Here is a 13893-nt window from a genome sequence, read left to right as displayed (position 1 = left end):
GTGCTTACATAGATATGGCAAGCATGGTGTGTTTATATATAGGTTGGCAAGTTGAGAATCATGAGGCCCGAAATGAGCTTCAAATATAAGGCTTATCTCTACTCACCCCCAAGGACGAGCCTTTTGTTTTTATACATGCAAGAATACTCTTTGCCCGTCAGGGACGGGTCATGCTACTAGTATTTGATAATATACATTTATGGCAGATTTTCGTTGCACGTCATGATTTGTAGAGACACTATTTATAGTCTATTTATTTATTTAATAAGGCAACTCTAGGCCAGGACACAAACAATATTTCGATGTATTTTACCGACTAAAATTTGGAAAAATCAAAAGCCCTTAAATAAAATCAAATTTACTAGTTTTAGTTAAAATACAGGCAACTTAAAAACCAAATGTATTTTATCGGCTGAAATTTAAAAAAATACATCGTCTTTAAAAAAAATCAAATTTACTAGATTCAATTAAAATACCAAGAAAATATACAAATTTAGCTTGAAAACTGGTTAGTTTCCTTCAAGGCTCGAAAAATGTTCTTTATGACCCTTAAAATTAAAGGCAATGCTAAAACCTAACCAAGATTTAGACCTTAAAATCTCTAAAAACCATACTAATTCTGGGATTTATAACTAAAACATGTAAATATCATCCCTTAAAATTAAAGACAATGCCGAATTCCAACAAATTTCAATGGAGAAAATTACACTACAATCCGGGTTATGTGACCACTAGTTTCCTTATTTTGATCGGTTTGCCTTTATCTAGCCCTACTTGAACGTTTCTTTAAAGCTTTTTTTTTTACATATAAAGAGCATCTATCTGTCTAACATACAAGCGGCTTTTGCTACATGTGCCATGCTCTGTCTCACATACGTGCGGCTCTTGCTACATGTGCCATGCTCTGTGCAGCTCTTGCTATCTGTGTCATGCTCTCTCTCTCTCTCACACATACTATTCAGCAGCACACAGGTGTGGTTGCCCTCTCTTGCAATATATGGGCATTGCAATACTGAGGTGACTGCACCTTAGATGGGCTATACAATTAATTGATGCAATCAGTTGCTAAGCTAGGAAACAATTGAAAAAACACCAAAGTACTCCGTAAGGACCCGCTTGAATGGAAGGGAGGGGAAGTGGGAGCTGAATAGAAGAAAGGAGGCAAGGGCTCCAGCTCTTTTCTTTTTTTTTTTAATGGTGACTACTAGAAGGGAGCAAAGTACTCCGTGAGGACCCGCTTGAATGGAAGGGAGGGGCGGTGGGAGCCGAATAGAAGAAAGGAGGCGAGGGCACTGGAGTCCGGGAGAGGTGACCTTAGGTTTACACCTAAGGTGGACTGCTATTATTCCCATTTAATTCATTTAATTCATGCACACTTGGAAAAAAATAGGTTATGAAAATGCACACTCACAATACATTCTCATCACAAGACCACCTAAATGTTTCACTCGAAGGTCTCAACGAAATACATACTCAAGAACCCATCAGCGATTTACAGTATGCAGCATGCTGATTCTTAACTTTGATGTCCACAAATGTAACTGAATACACTAATGGAACACTGGAATGCATGGCTGCAATTGTTATTCAGAACATGGAACTATAGTAGATAAGTTGGCCATGCTTTGACAGATACATGAATGAGGGGTTCCAAAGCGATTGAAGAAAAACCCTATAAATGCATGTCGTAGATAACCCAGCCCGTATATATATACCTAGATGAATCCAAGAACATGCCCAAATTCACCTTATAAGAATGTGCAATTTATAACCTCATGGTAGTCATCCACAAGACAATAAACCATCAACTCCATCATGCATAGTATGGACTGGTTACTACAACATCCCCTCTAACGTCACCAGTGCCCAATAGTGGGTGTAGAACTTGGTATCAATATATGCTCCCACACACACACCCCCCCCCCCACCACGCACACGCGCACACACACACACAAGAGCATACATTCATACAAAGGTCTGTGTACTAAAGTTTCTGTCAGAGCTCCGGAGATACAAGGCAGACTCAGCCAAAATGAAGCCTAGCACTAAGAATCATAACAAATAGAAAGAATTATTACAACAAAAATTGATAGGGCATATGCACCACTAAAGATAGAAAGAATTAACACAATATCAACTGGCTGCAATTTAGACGAAAACTTCACAATGTAAAATTTGCATGTCCGCTAATACAACATAAAGATATACCTAGATGAATCCAGGAACATGCCCAAATTCAACTTATAAGAATGTGCAATTTGTAGTCATCCACAAGACAACCAACAACTTCATCATGCATAGTATGGACTGAATACTAGCCTGGTGAGATACTTGACCCTTTTGAGAAGATTCCATATAAGAATCTAAAAATTCCACTCACGTGACAAATAGTTAGCAATCCATTAAAAAGCCTTTGTACAATGACTCCCTACCAAGACTTTCAAGCCTCGAGCAACCTCTGAAAGACCATGCAGGCTAAGCAACTCTCATGCCAGAAGGTTTCAAGTACAACAGCAAAGTTAATTGGAAATGAACACAAGAACACTACTAAAAGCTTCAGTCATATCTGGACTCTTCAGCAGTTAAGTTGAAGAATCTAACTGCTGAGGGTATCACACCAAATATAATTAGAAAGCCAAGATTACCAACCTCCTGACTCCATATACTTTAGGCCATCCAACCAAAGCTTTCTTGCCAATGCCATTACCGTGGTCATTGCTTAACAGTTTGGCAGCAGTGTCAGGCCCTGGAATGTGCACAATGGGCTGTTCTGTTGGCATCACCAGTTACATGAGAGGCACATAATCAGACTATTTTCGACAGCAGTGTCGGGTCCTAGGATCTGCACAATGGACTGTTCTGTTGGCATCACCAGTTACATGAGAGGCACATAATCAGACCATTTTCATTACAATCCGGACAGCGCTCCATCGTATCCTCCTGGGAAACAATCTTACAGCTCCCACTGCATGTAGTGCAGGGTTTAAACCTTACATCTCCACAAATGTCACAGGCTTGTCTCCAGTCAGTGGGCAAACCTTCAAGCATCTTTGCAAGAATGCCCTCCTCATGCAGTTGTTCTACCTCCTCAGCTCCACCAATGTGTCTGCCCAAAATAAACAATCTAGGCACAGGTAGTGCTGCACCCATTACCTCAGTAAGCTCCTGCCTAAATTTGGAATGCATACACAGATTTCTCTCATCAACGTGTACTCTGAAACCTTTCAGAATCAACCTCAGCATGCAGCAATCTTCAAATGTCTTCCTGACAACTCGTAAGCTGGTGAAGTAGAGAACAATCTTATTCTCACAACCAGGTGGACATCTCATTTCAAATCTGTCAAGGTAATCCTGTCCATTCCAGTCCCTGTCATCATTTTTTAGAGAGAATAATCCTGATAAAGAAAGCCTCCTGTTTAAGAAGGCATTTGCTCTCATATCAGAGGAAATCTCTAATGTCTTGTCACCCCAGACGCTTACAGATTCAAAAGTCTGTGTATTGACATCCTTGGGTTTTTGCAGCTTGGGACTATCAGCATCTGAACTTGTTTCCGAGGATGAAGAAATGATCTCAGTTGTGCTCAAGTCTGAGCTTTGCCAGCTATCATCAGATAGAGACTCAAGAGCTTTTTCAAAGGTGGCTAAGATTGAAGGATCAAAAAGGGGGCTACTCCCAGGCTCTGCTAAAGCATCTTCAGTAGTCATCCACTCCGGTCCTGAAACTGCGTTGTTTGCAATGGAAGAGTCATGAAAGCCACTGGCTCTTGCAGAAAAATCATTAAGAGCAGGATCACCATCACCATGTCTTAAGTTGAAGCTCCTCCTGGGAGCCAGCGTTTTCTTGAAATCACTTGCATTCCTTGTCGGAGATGCAAAGCTTCGAGATGGTGTAAGGACTGGATTTAGCAGTGACCTCAGACCAAGGCTTCTGTCCATCATTACATCTTTGGAGGAGAAGCCCCCGGAATCTGATGCAGAATCAAACTCAAAGCTCAAATCCAACATGCTAGGCTTCTCTACTCCAATCATGCCCTCTTTGGAACTCTTGCAAGCGATGGAGAACCTGCATTCAGTGCCGGGTTCCCGGGCTGGTTGGAAAGAAACTGATCGTCTCAGCGACCTGTTATTTTTTGCTTTACACACACCTGCGGTATATACCTGCTTCTTGTCTTCAAAGCCCTCGTCGAACAACTCTATTTGCTCCTCTTGCACGGGTTTCAGCTTGGAGGATAAGCCTAAGACGCTGCTAAAAGTTCTCTCTCTCTTTGCCGGTTTCTGCATACTGAAAGATTTAGATTTCCATGGAGGCTTGTTGGAACTCTCCTTAGTCTCAAACCTGTTGCTGCTTGTTGGAACAGAAACACTGCGTGATAAGGATCCATTTCGTCCATCCTGCTTGGACTGCTGCTTGGATGATGTGCCTCCCATGATTCTGCAAAGTGCACACTATCCAAGCTTGGAATCTACCAAGCAAGCTGATTCTGATCTAAGCCCTAGCTGGCGTCTCTATTATAAACTGCCATGACTGCACATGAAACGCAATACAGCAAAACAGGGTAATCATCATGAACAATCCTGCATAGGCACAACAACAAACTTCTGCATATGTATAATTTTTTTTCTCAGCCCCATGAAAAACATCAGATGCAGAAGTGGCAAGAAAACACTTGATTTTTCACAGGGTGAACATTGAGGAGTCCACAAGAATCTTACCTGGAAAAAAGTCATGCCGTTGCACAGTCGAGAATGCAGAGTCCTGTGAAATGAGAAGCTTCCTCCAGATGCTTAAACACAACAAGGAGGCTTCCTCGCACGGGCAACAGGCCTTCTTGCTCCGTTTCCTACTTCCAGCAGCTTGCAATAGAACCTTTTCTCTTGGCCTTCTCCACCGAGTTCTGATACTCTCTACTGTTACTGATGATCTTTGAAAACCCTAGCTGTTTCAGATAGTCACGACAAACCCTAGCTGCATCTAATACCCTCTGCAAGCCCTCAACGTTTCCGTAAACGCTAGCTGTTCATGATACCCTCTGTAAACCTCTCTTCACAGAAAGATGACCAGTACTGCAGCTGGTTTCGGCAGAGTCCCTTCCACTTCCCTCACCATCGGCTTTTTCACCTTTCCTTCAGCTGCAGATTATCCGAACTCAGCAAGCAATTTTTCTGCCAAGAAACTGATGAGCACAGGCTATGGCGATAAAACGAACGAAGCTTAGTGGCACGAACGTCTGGCTACAGCGGCGCTGAAACGAAGCTCCGGCTATGACGAAGATATAACTTAGGAGACAATGGCTAAGGCCATTATAAAACGAAGCTCCGGATATGGCGACGATGGCAAGACACTGCGGCCATGGCGATGATGGCAAGATTCACGAGGCTCAGGCTGTGGGGGACAGGAAAGGGAGGATGGGAGGAGCGTTGAGGAAGCATGAAAAATGAAGCCCTAGCTTGGGAATTCCTGTGTGTCGGCAGCAGAGGCGGACGCTTGGCCTGGCAACATAAATGCTAACGCAATCCTCATGTGCCGGAGCCCGCACCCCGCTAGCGGCCGTCAGCCCCGCCCGTGACTACCTGGAAATTTAAATATTAAGCACTTAATTTTCATTGGATCAGATCCTTTATCTTTATTGCCTAAGCTGACCATGTATGTATCATGTACGTATATATATTATGTCCAAGGATATTGTGCTTATTAGAGCTCTGTATATCTTGTAACTTCTTTCTCTAATTTCTTAATATAAACAGCGTTTATTTGAAATATATATATATATCATGTACGGTGTATATATATATATATATATATGTCTCTCTCTTAATGCAATAATGCATGTATGTATATTAATGTGTATCTATTGAATTAGATATCTTATCTTATTTCATGTTATATATCTTATATATTATATATGTGTGTGCTTAGAGAAACAATATACCTAAGGCACACCTACATAAGCCTTCCTCAATCAAAAAGCAAAGAGGGCACTTATGTGAAAAGCGCATGTCCATAGTGTAGGCTAGTGGGGCCTAGCACAAGTGGGCTTACCCCGTGCATAGCAATGCAAAAACTTCTCTTTGCATTGCAATGCAAAGAGAGTGGTAGCTTGTAGGGCACTTATGTGACAAGCACATGTCCATAGTGTAGGCTAGTGGGGCCTAGCACAAGTGGGCTTACCTCGTGCATAGCAATTCAAAAAGAAGTTTTTGCATGAATGGTGAAAACCGTCCACTTAAATCTCTCAATTTTGAATCCTTTGAGTTCAAGTTTTTAAAGTTGAAAATACACTACACCCTTTTTTTCCCCTCGTATCACACCACATATATAACCATTAACATTCTAAAACAGTAGAGGCGGATACATATTTAGCTATATGCATTACTAATAAAGTCATAGGCTCTATTTTTTCTCACATTGCTTCAAATGTGGAGGAAAGCATTTCTGTAAGTGCTCCTGAATCCATGAGTTGGTGAGGTTTGCAACCCTATGCACTGAGGAAGGATGGGTGGCATTAGGGAAATGCCTATACACTAGAAAGAACCCAAATAGTGACTTCTCTCATATCCAGACTTGTTCACTCTCGGAACCTAGGAGCTCTACCCTATCCAAGTAGCCTGGCACGATAGACACATCAAGTTCTAGGAATTCAAGAAAGGAGACCTATGCATGTGTGGATAATAATATTGCCATAACTATTGTAACACGGTAATCCACATCTTGCGTCATAGATAGACCAATAGATACAAATGTATCCATAGGCATTGTAGTACATATGAAGGAAGCCTTTTCTACACACATACTTTATTTGGTGAAATCCATTGCCACAATTGGTCCAAAGTATTTGTATGTTTTAGTTTAAGGAGAAGTAGCACGGAGCTTCATTCTTATGATCATAAATCAAAATCACAAAATTGTAGCTGCCATTAAGTTAACTATGCTCAATACCCCGTGGTGATGTTGGCTTGAATTGAAAATGTAAATGTCCATGTAACATGATACCCAACTACCTTTCATGATACCATCTTAATGTTCACATTCCTATAATTGAAAACGTAAATGTCCATGTAACATGATACCCAACTACCTTTCATGATACCATCTTAATGTTCACATTCCTACAATCAAAGACATGTCTCCAAATAAGTGGCCTAGGATGTTTGCACCCAAAGCTAAGTAGGCTACCCATTATTCCTCCATTTTAATGGTTGTGTGCAAGTCATGTAGCATGATATCAATCCACCTTACCAACTCACCCACATCACCCAAAGATAAAGCAACCCTCGTTTAATCATCATATCCAAAGGAATAGTATCACATTAACATAACCTATTATGACCAGGGTTAGTGTCTTGATTTACAAGCTTTCATTTAGCATCAACATATAAAATGTATATTGACCAACACTTCAATCACTTGTGCTATCACATGAAAGACCTTGCTCCGCTCTAGCACCAAGATTTTTCTTTGAGCTCCTCCATTACTTATCTTCTCCCTTGCACCTACCCATCTTCCAACAACATTATACACTTGTGGACTTGTCTCGCCTTTGATGAATGTTTTTCATTGCCCCATGTCTATCATGAACTTTCCACCATCATGCTACATTGAGCCCTCACCTAGCTACATTTGCCTATTGCATCTACCTACAAAAAAAGAAATAGTGTGACCACGACTAGCCTTTTAGACTCTTAATTGATGAGACTAGAGTGGAGCTTAAGTGATTATCACTCATTTTGTAAGATATTTAATCATAAGATTCTACTTATTATGATTATCACTCTTAAGTGATGCGACTAGATTGGACCTTAAGTGATTATCACTCTTAAGTGATGCGACTAGATTGGACCTTAAGTGATTATCACTCTTAAAAAATGAGACTAAAGTGGACCTTAAGTGATTATCACTCATTTGGTGAGATTTTTAATTATAAGATCCTACTTATTATAATTTTTTTATAATAAGATTTTTATAAGAATCTCACTCATTTGGTGAAATTTTTAATCATAAGATCCTACTTATTATATTTTTTTTTATTTTGAAAGCATAGCCATGATGTTGATACACATACTTTATCCATAAATCTAGGTTTTTAAAAAACACAAATTTTCCATTTGAAAATGCCTTATGTTTTTCTTTTGTTATATTTAAGGTCTTTTTGTGTTTACTTAAAGTTCCAATGCATTTATAGTTATGAAGTTCTTTTAGTTATTTGAAATTTTATATTATGAGCTTCCTTGAGAAATTATGTTTTTTGACATGATTCACTTGTAACACAACTAAATTTACTCAAAAAATCACATATCTTACGTAACTTTGTATTCACTCTAATGAGTGAGTATAAAGTTTTTTTTAATATTTTGACAAGAAGGTATTGGAGTTTATATATGAGTTTTGATACATATAGGAATAGCTTTGTGTGTTTAGAATGCAAGAAGGAGGCCCACTCATTACATGGAGTAGACAACAAGGGTGTAGGTCACCATCCTAGAATCTCATGAAGGGAGAAGCTCACCATGGAAGCTTGTGCCATAGGCATCAAGGTAATGTGTATTCATTAAAGATATCAAAGATTTGTACAAACTATCCCATAAGTGACTTATATAGTCACATACTCCTAGGACCTTTCACACATGGGCTGCCCATAAACCCAAGTCCTATGCCCCATATCATGTGCCTAGGCCCTCATCCCACATGTGCATGTGTAGTACAACCAAGCACATAATTTCCTACGTTACAAACCATCCCCTCCTACAATGATTTCATCCTCGAAATCGAAGGGTGGTCATGCAAAACAAACAAAAACTGACCACAAACATGTGGAGTCGTATACCATAGAGTCGCCACGCCAGCATCAAATGGGAACTCTCAAATATCAATACACAAGCAACATCAACATCAAAAGGTCCTCGTAGCCTCCTGGATTGAATGGAAAACTACATGGACCAACTCCCAAGCTGTAGAACATGATGTTGCCCATGTCGAAAGGATGATGTAGCCATGCATCCTCAATCATCACACAATCTCCTGGGTCAAATGGAAATCCACGTCTGGCACTCGCCAAGACAATGGCTCTATAACCCCGAGGGTAATGTAAAGAAACATCATCTATAATGAAGATGGTCATGTTCTCTCCATCAAAATCACATTCAAAATGGGACTAAGCACATCCAAAAATGAATGCCCCAACTGCATAAACCATTACCTCATATCGGCATCCATAAGGTCCAAAAATACACACCTCATAGTTGACATCCATATGGGCATAGGTGTGGTCATCCAAATACACATGCTCACTATACATCCATATGGGCATAGGTGTGGTCATCCAAATACACATGCTCACTATACATACAAAAATATCCACCATCAAGCAAGAGTAAACAACATCATAGTGGGTATCTCCATCGTCAAAACTTTCATCACATGCTCCACCATATCAAGCATACATGCATCATCATAATCATCCTAAAAGGTGGTAGCACCATGATAATCTGACAAACCCTCCATAGGTACGACTCTCTATATGTCATCCTCTATGCAATGAGCATAGCACCTGTCAATGTCCCATGTACAAGGAGAATCGCCATACACATCACGAAAACAAGAAGCATCTCCAATAGGTGTATGTAAGGCATCACTGTAATGCATAACACTCTGATCAATACATGTCAAATCATCATGTGCATCACCATCACATGTGTAATATACCCACGTGTCCAAAGGTACAATCTTCAAGACCATCATAAGCATGATCCTCATCAACACTAGACTTCGATAAGGCATCCACACATGAAGCGGTCTCATAGAACTCACAATCATAAACTTTCCACTCCGAACTCGGAAAAGCATCATAAATTGGATTCACAAATGTAGTCCACGAACCATCCTTCAAAGAAACCATAGGTGAATCCCTAGTATGGCTATCCACACCAATCAATGCATGTGTAACACCTACCATATGTGGATCAAAAACAAAGTTGGCCACACATATGTCCACATCATGAGCATCACACAAAATAGGTGCACAACTATCCAATCTCTTGTGAACATAGGTGCACAACTATCCAATCTCTTGTGAACATAGGTATCCATCTCTTCCGCAAAGTCTACACACCCATGGATACAAGCATCAATAGAAGGTGTAGTGCCCAAAGTAAAACCATCCACCTCCATAACACATATGGACTCCATCATCTCATGCACATTAATATCTCTTGAAGATGACTCCAAGTAAACCCCAAGAAAAGATGAGTCATTCCAAGAAACTCGACGCCTATCCACATGTGCTTGTTGTCCCCAACAATCATTAATCAATGCATCATAAAGCCAAGTGTGAAGGGTCCTTGAGGAAGGTAAAAGAGGCTCATTCACACAACCATCAATGAGATGTGAATTTTTAGCCATCACAGAGCTCATCCTTGGCTCACAATGGGCCGCTATATCAACACATATGGATGTTTACAACATAGGAAAAAAATCTATGCATGCTGGAACACAATCGGTATATGAGATAATGTCCAAAACTTCTTGCACTTGAGTGTATGGTTTTACAATCACTTGCTTTTCATAATTTTCAGTAAGTGTGTTGACCCTAAGGATACCCTTAATGAACTCACGAAGACGCCCATAATCATAGTCCATGCAACGACCAAAACGTTGAGTAAGCGGGTAACCTCTTTTATCCCTTTTTATACCCAAGTCTTTCAACAGGAGCTGAAGCATTCCATCCCCATTCAAGCATGAAGTGTAACCAAGAATGGGTACCACCAACTCATTCATTTCTACCCAAAATTGTTCAACTATGCCCTCGGTTCCAAATTTGATCCAACTTGTGATTCCAAAATCTGATTGACGAGGTTGAAAGCTTGTCGTGAAGCTTATGGGATAAGGATTGAAGCCCAATGATTGCTTTCAAAACAGCCCTAAACCCTCTTGACTGAATTAGGGTTTAGCACTCTGCTCAATGTGGTCAAAAACTACCAAAACATCAAATAGACCGTGTTTTGCTCAAACGGACTCCAAACTTTATGATCTTTAGTTTTTCACATTCGCAATAGAGAGAAGAAAGTGTATACCACCCTCGATCCCACTTTCGATGTGCGTTGTACCTCTCTGTTTTGAGATTTGTGCCGCACGCTCGTCTTCTACTACACCACTCAAATGAACCCTGATTTGTGTGATTTTTGGGCCATTGGAATGCTCTTGATGAGAAGATCAAGGATGTGTGAAAATATATTTAAAAATTCGACTATCCTTGTTGACCAAGGTTGACAAGTGATGGAAAAGTCAATTGCTATGAGTTGACTGGTCAACTCAATCGCTTTGAGTTGACTGGTCAACTCAATCGCTTTGAGTTGGCCAGTCAAACGATCTCCAAACTGGGCATGCTTGGTCTAGTTGGAAAGATCTTGATATGTACTTTCATGCTATATGATCAATTTTCCATCAGCTCTAGGCATTTATGATTGGGCCAAGGTTTTGTACAATCTTCCCTAAAAACAATGCGGTGGAAAATGTCAAAGTTCACCGCCTTTGCAAATTCTAATTTGGGAGTTCCTATTTTTGTTAGAAATATATTTAGTAGTGTTATCCAACACTCCAAACCCCTTCAAAATAGCCTGCACCGTTTGTGACTGAATTAAGCTTTTATGCACTACCTACGCATAGTCATAATTGTCCCACTAGTCTCCAATGCATCAAACTTGACCAACAAAATAGCATATATTGACTCAAGATAAGCATTTGGCATTGCATTTTGAATAAATTTTGGTATGACCTTTGGGCAATTGCCACCGAATCTCAATCCAAAATTGACCACAAACAATGCCCAAGAATAGGCAATATGCATATACCAAACAATTGCAATCTTTTCCACTTTGCTTGTGCCATTGCTTTGCTCCAAATGAAATTACCAACTTGTGTCATGTACCATTACTTTGCAATTACCAACAAGATGATTGTCGATGAAGGGTGTTGAAGTTTGCTAATCTCCTGGCTAAGCTCTTCGAACCCTTGTACCCAAGTTTGAATTATGAGGGCACAAGTTTGGGCCATGTCTTCTCACCAAGTGCCTAATACCCTCCCGTACCGCTTTACCAAAAGCACTCACGGCACGGTTGGTTTAAAACATGCTCCCTCGGCCTCTCTGTCATATGCCGAGTTACCCTAACGCATCACTTGTTTACTAAAAATTGAAATCTGAATACAAGTGTGTGTGAGTTGTGTAGCTTGAACTTTGAAAGTATGTATGGAATCACTTACAATTGGCACTTATAATTGCATTCCCATTCACTCTATCACATTATAAAAGTCCAATTGTATTGCCACCCCATTGCATAAGGAAAGCATAAACCACTTGCATTGGAAATCACCAATCATAAGCTATGCCATTGCCATTGCATCCATAAGCATCTCTTCCAATCACTTTGCTTCTTACCAAGGTTCAAAGACACCACATAATGTATTTAACCTCTTCAATTCCATTACTTGGCAAAAAGCAAAGGTTAATGTACGTACTCAAGAAGACATATAATCCCTTACATTATGCATTGACACTATCAACCCATATTGGCCTAAATGCACTAGTCAAGCATGAATGAAGACTAGGAAAGTTTCATCCATTGCATAAGGATTCCAATAACCATGTTATGCCCACACTTGCAATAATAGGTGAAAACCAGGGATTTCATATTCACGTGATCACAGCCTTTTTTCTTGTGATCACAGCTATTGTTCACAAATCTCAATGTTCACAAAATTCACAGTTCTCAAATCCTAGAGGGTGGGATGACCTGGTAACCCACAATTGGCCTGCCGGGCTACAAGTCTGGCCCGCCGGGCCCGCCGGGCGCGCAGAAGCCCGCCGGGCCTGCCTCCCGGCCCGGCGGGCTATATTGTAGTATAAAAGGGTGGTCCAGGGGGTCACTGTTCACAGAATCTTCCTTGTACTTGGTGTCAGTGGTGCTAGTGTGATCAATTTGAGGTAATTTTTAAGTTGAAAGTGTTGGTGTCATTTAATTTTTTGCATACGCTTAAGTTTAACGTTGTTTGTGATGCATGTGCATGTGTCGTTAAATGTTAAGAGGCCCGCTGCAGATGGCCGAGTGATTGGCTAGGTCTGCTGATGTGCACTCTTAATATTTAACTTATGTAGAAGTTTTCGTTGTGGCACGGTATCTGCAAATGGTCGGTTTACTGACTAGGTTTGCAGTTACCAAGTTACAATGCGGCTTTGTTTTTGTTAAATGCTTTGAGAGCCCGCTGCAGATGGCCGGTTTACTGGCTAGGTCTGCTGATGTGCGCTCGTAGCATTTGACATGTGTGATGCTTTGCTACTTAGTACGGTATCTGCAGATGGTCGGTTTACTGACTAGGTCTGCTGACACCAAGCTATGTGGTGAAGTTTGTTTTTGTTATTTGGTTTGATAGTCATATGCAGATGGTCGGTATACTGACTAGGTCTGCTGACGATGTGTCAAAGCATTTAACTTGTGCCATAGTTTTCATCTTAATGCGATATCTGCACATGGTCGGTATACTGACTAGGTCTGCTGACGTCAAGTTAAGTCGTAAACTTGTGTTTTGTGTTTGTTTTTGACGATGAATGTGATTATTTAGTTTGCATGACATGAGTCATAAGTGTGTTGGATGTAGAAATCTCTTAGTTAGCTTACAAATAGCATTTTTTGTGGTTATAAATGTTGCAACTATTTGTCAATTATATTGTGCAGATTGATGGCGACGCTTGCACTTACTCCTGAAATCAAGAAATCAATTCGTATCAAACTCGTTACCCTCATTAGTTGCTTGTCACCTAATCACATCGAGGGTATTGTGTCTGATAGGAATCGATTTGAGCAAATATTAGGTGAGGTTGTCCGCGCAGTGAAAAATATCCATGT

General features: G+C 40.4%; 1 protein-coding gene across 2 annotated transcripts; it reads right to left on the bottom strand.

The window, feature by feature from the left end:
* Positions 1–2381: 2381 nt before the first annotated feature.
* On the bottom strand, positions 2382–5626 carry LOC147637563 (uncharacterized). 2 transcript variants are annotated; one of them, XM_086799355.1, is made up of 2 exons: positions 4714–5626; positions 2382–4525 (listed from the first exon to the last, which is right to left on the bottom strand). In XM_086799355.1, exon 2 carries the CDS (start codon positions 4426–4428, stop codon positions 2869–2871), a length of 1560 nt encoding a protein of 519 aa, XP_086655481.1. In that variant the 5' UTR covers positions 4429–4525; positions 4714–5626; the 3' UTR covers positions 2382–2868. The 2 variants fall into 2 exon arrangements, with proteins under 2 accessions (XP_086655481.1, XP_086655482.1); XM_086799356.1 differs by having other exon boundaries at positions 2382–4575; positions 4714–5553.
* Positions 5627–13893: the final 8267 nt, after the last annotated feature.

This window comes from Cibotium barometz, chromosome 6 (genome assembly GCF_041138505.1).
Source record: "Cibotium barometz isolate CiBa-2024 chromosome 6, ASM4113850v1, whole genome shotgun sequence".
Classification (NCBI taxonomy): domain Eukaryota; kingdom Viridiplantae; phylum Streptophyta; class Polypodiopsida; order Cyatheales; family Cibotiaceae; genus Cibotium; species Cibotium barometz.
This window is presented reverse-complemented; position numbering and strand designations above follow the sequence as displayed.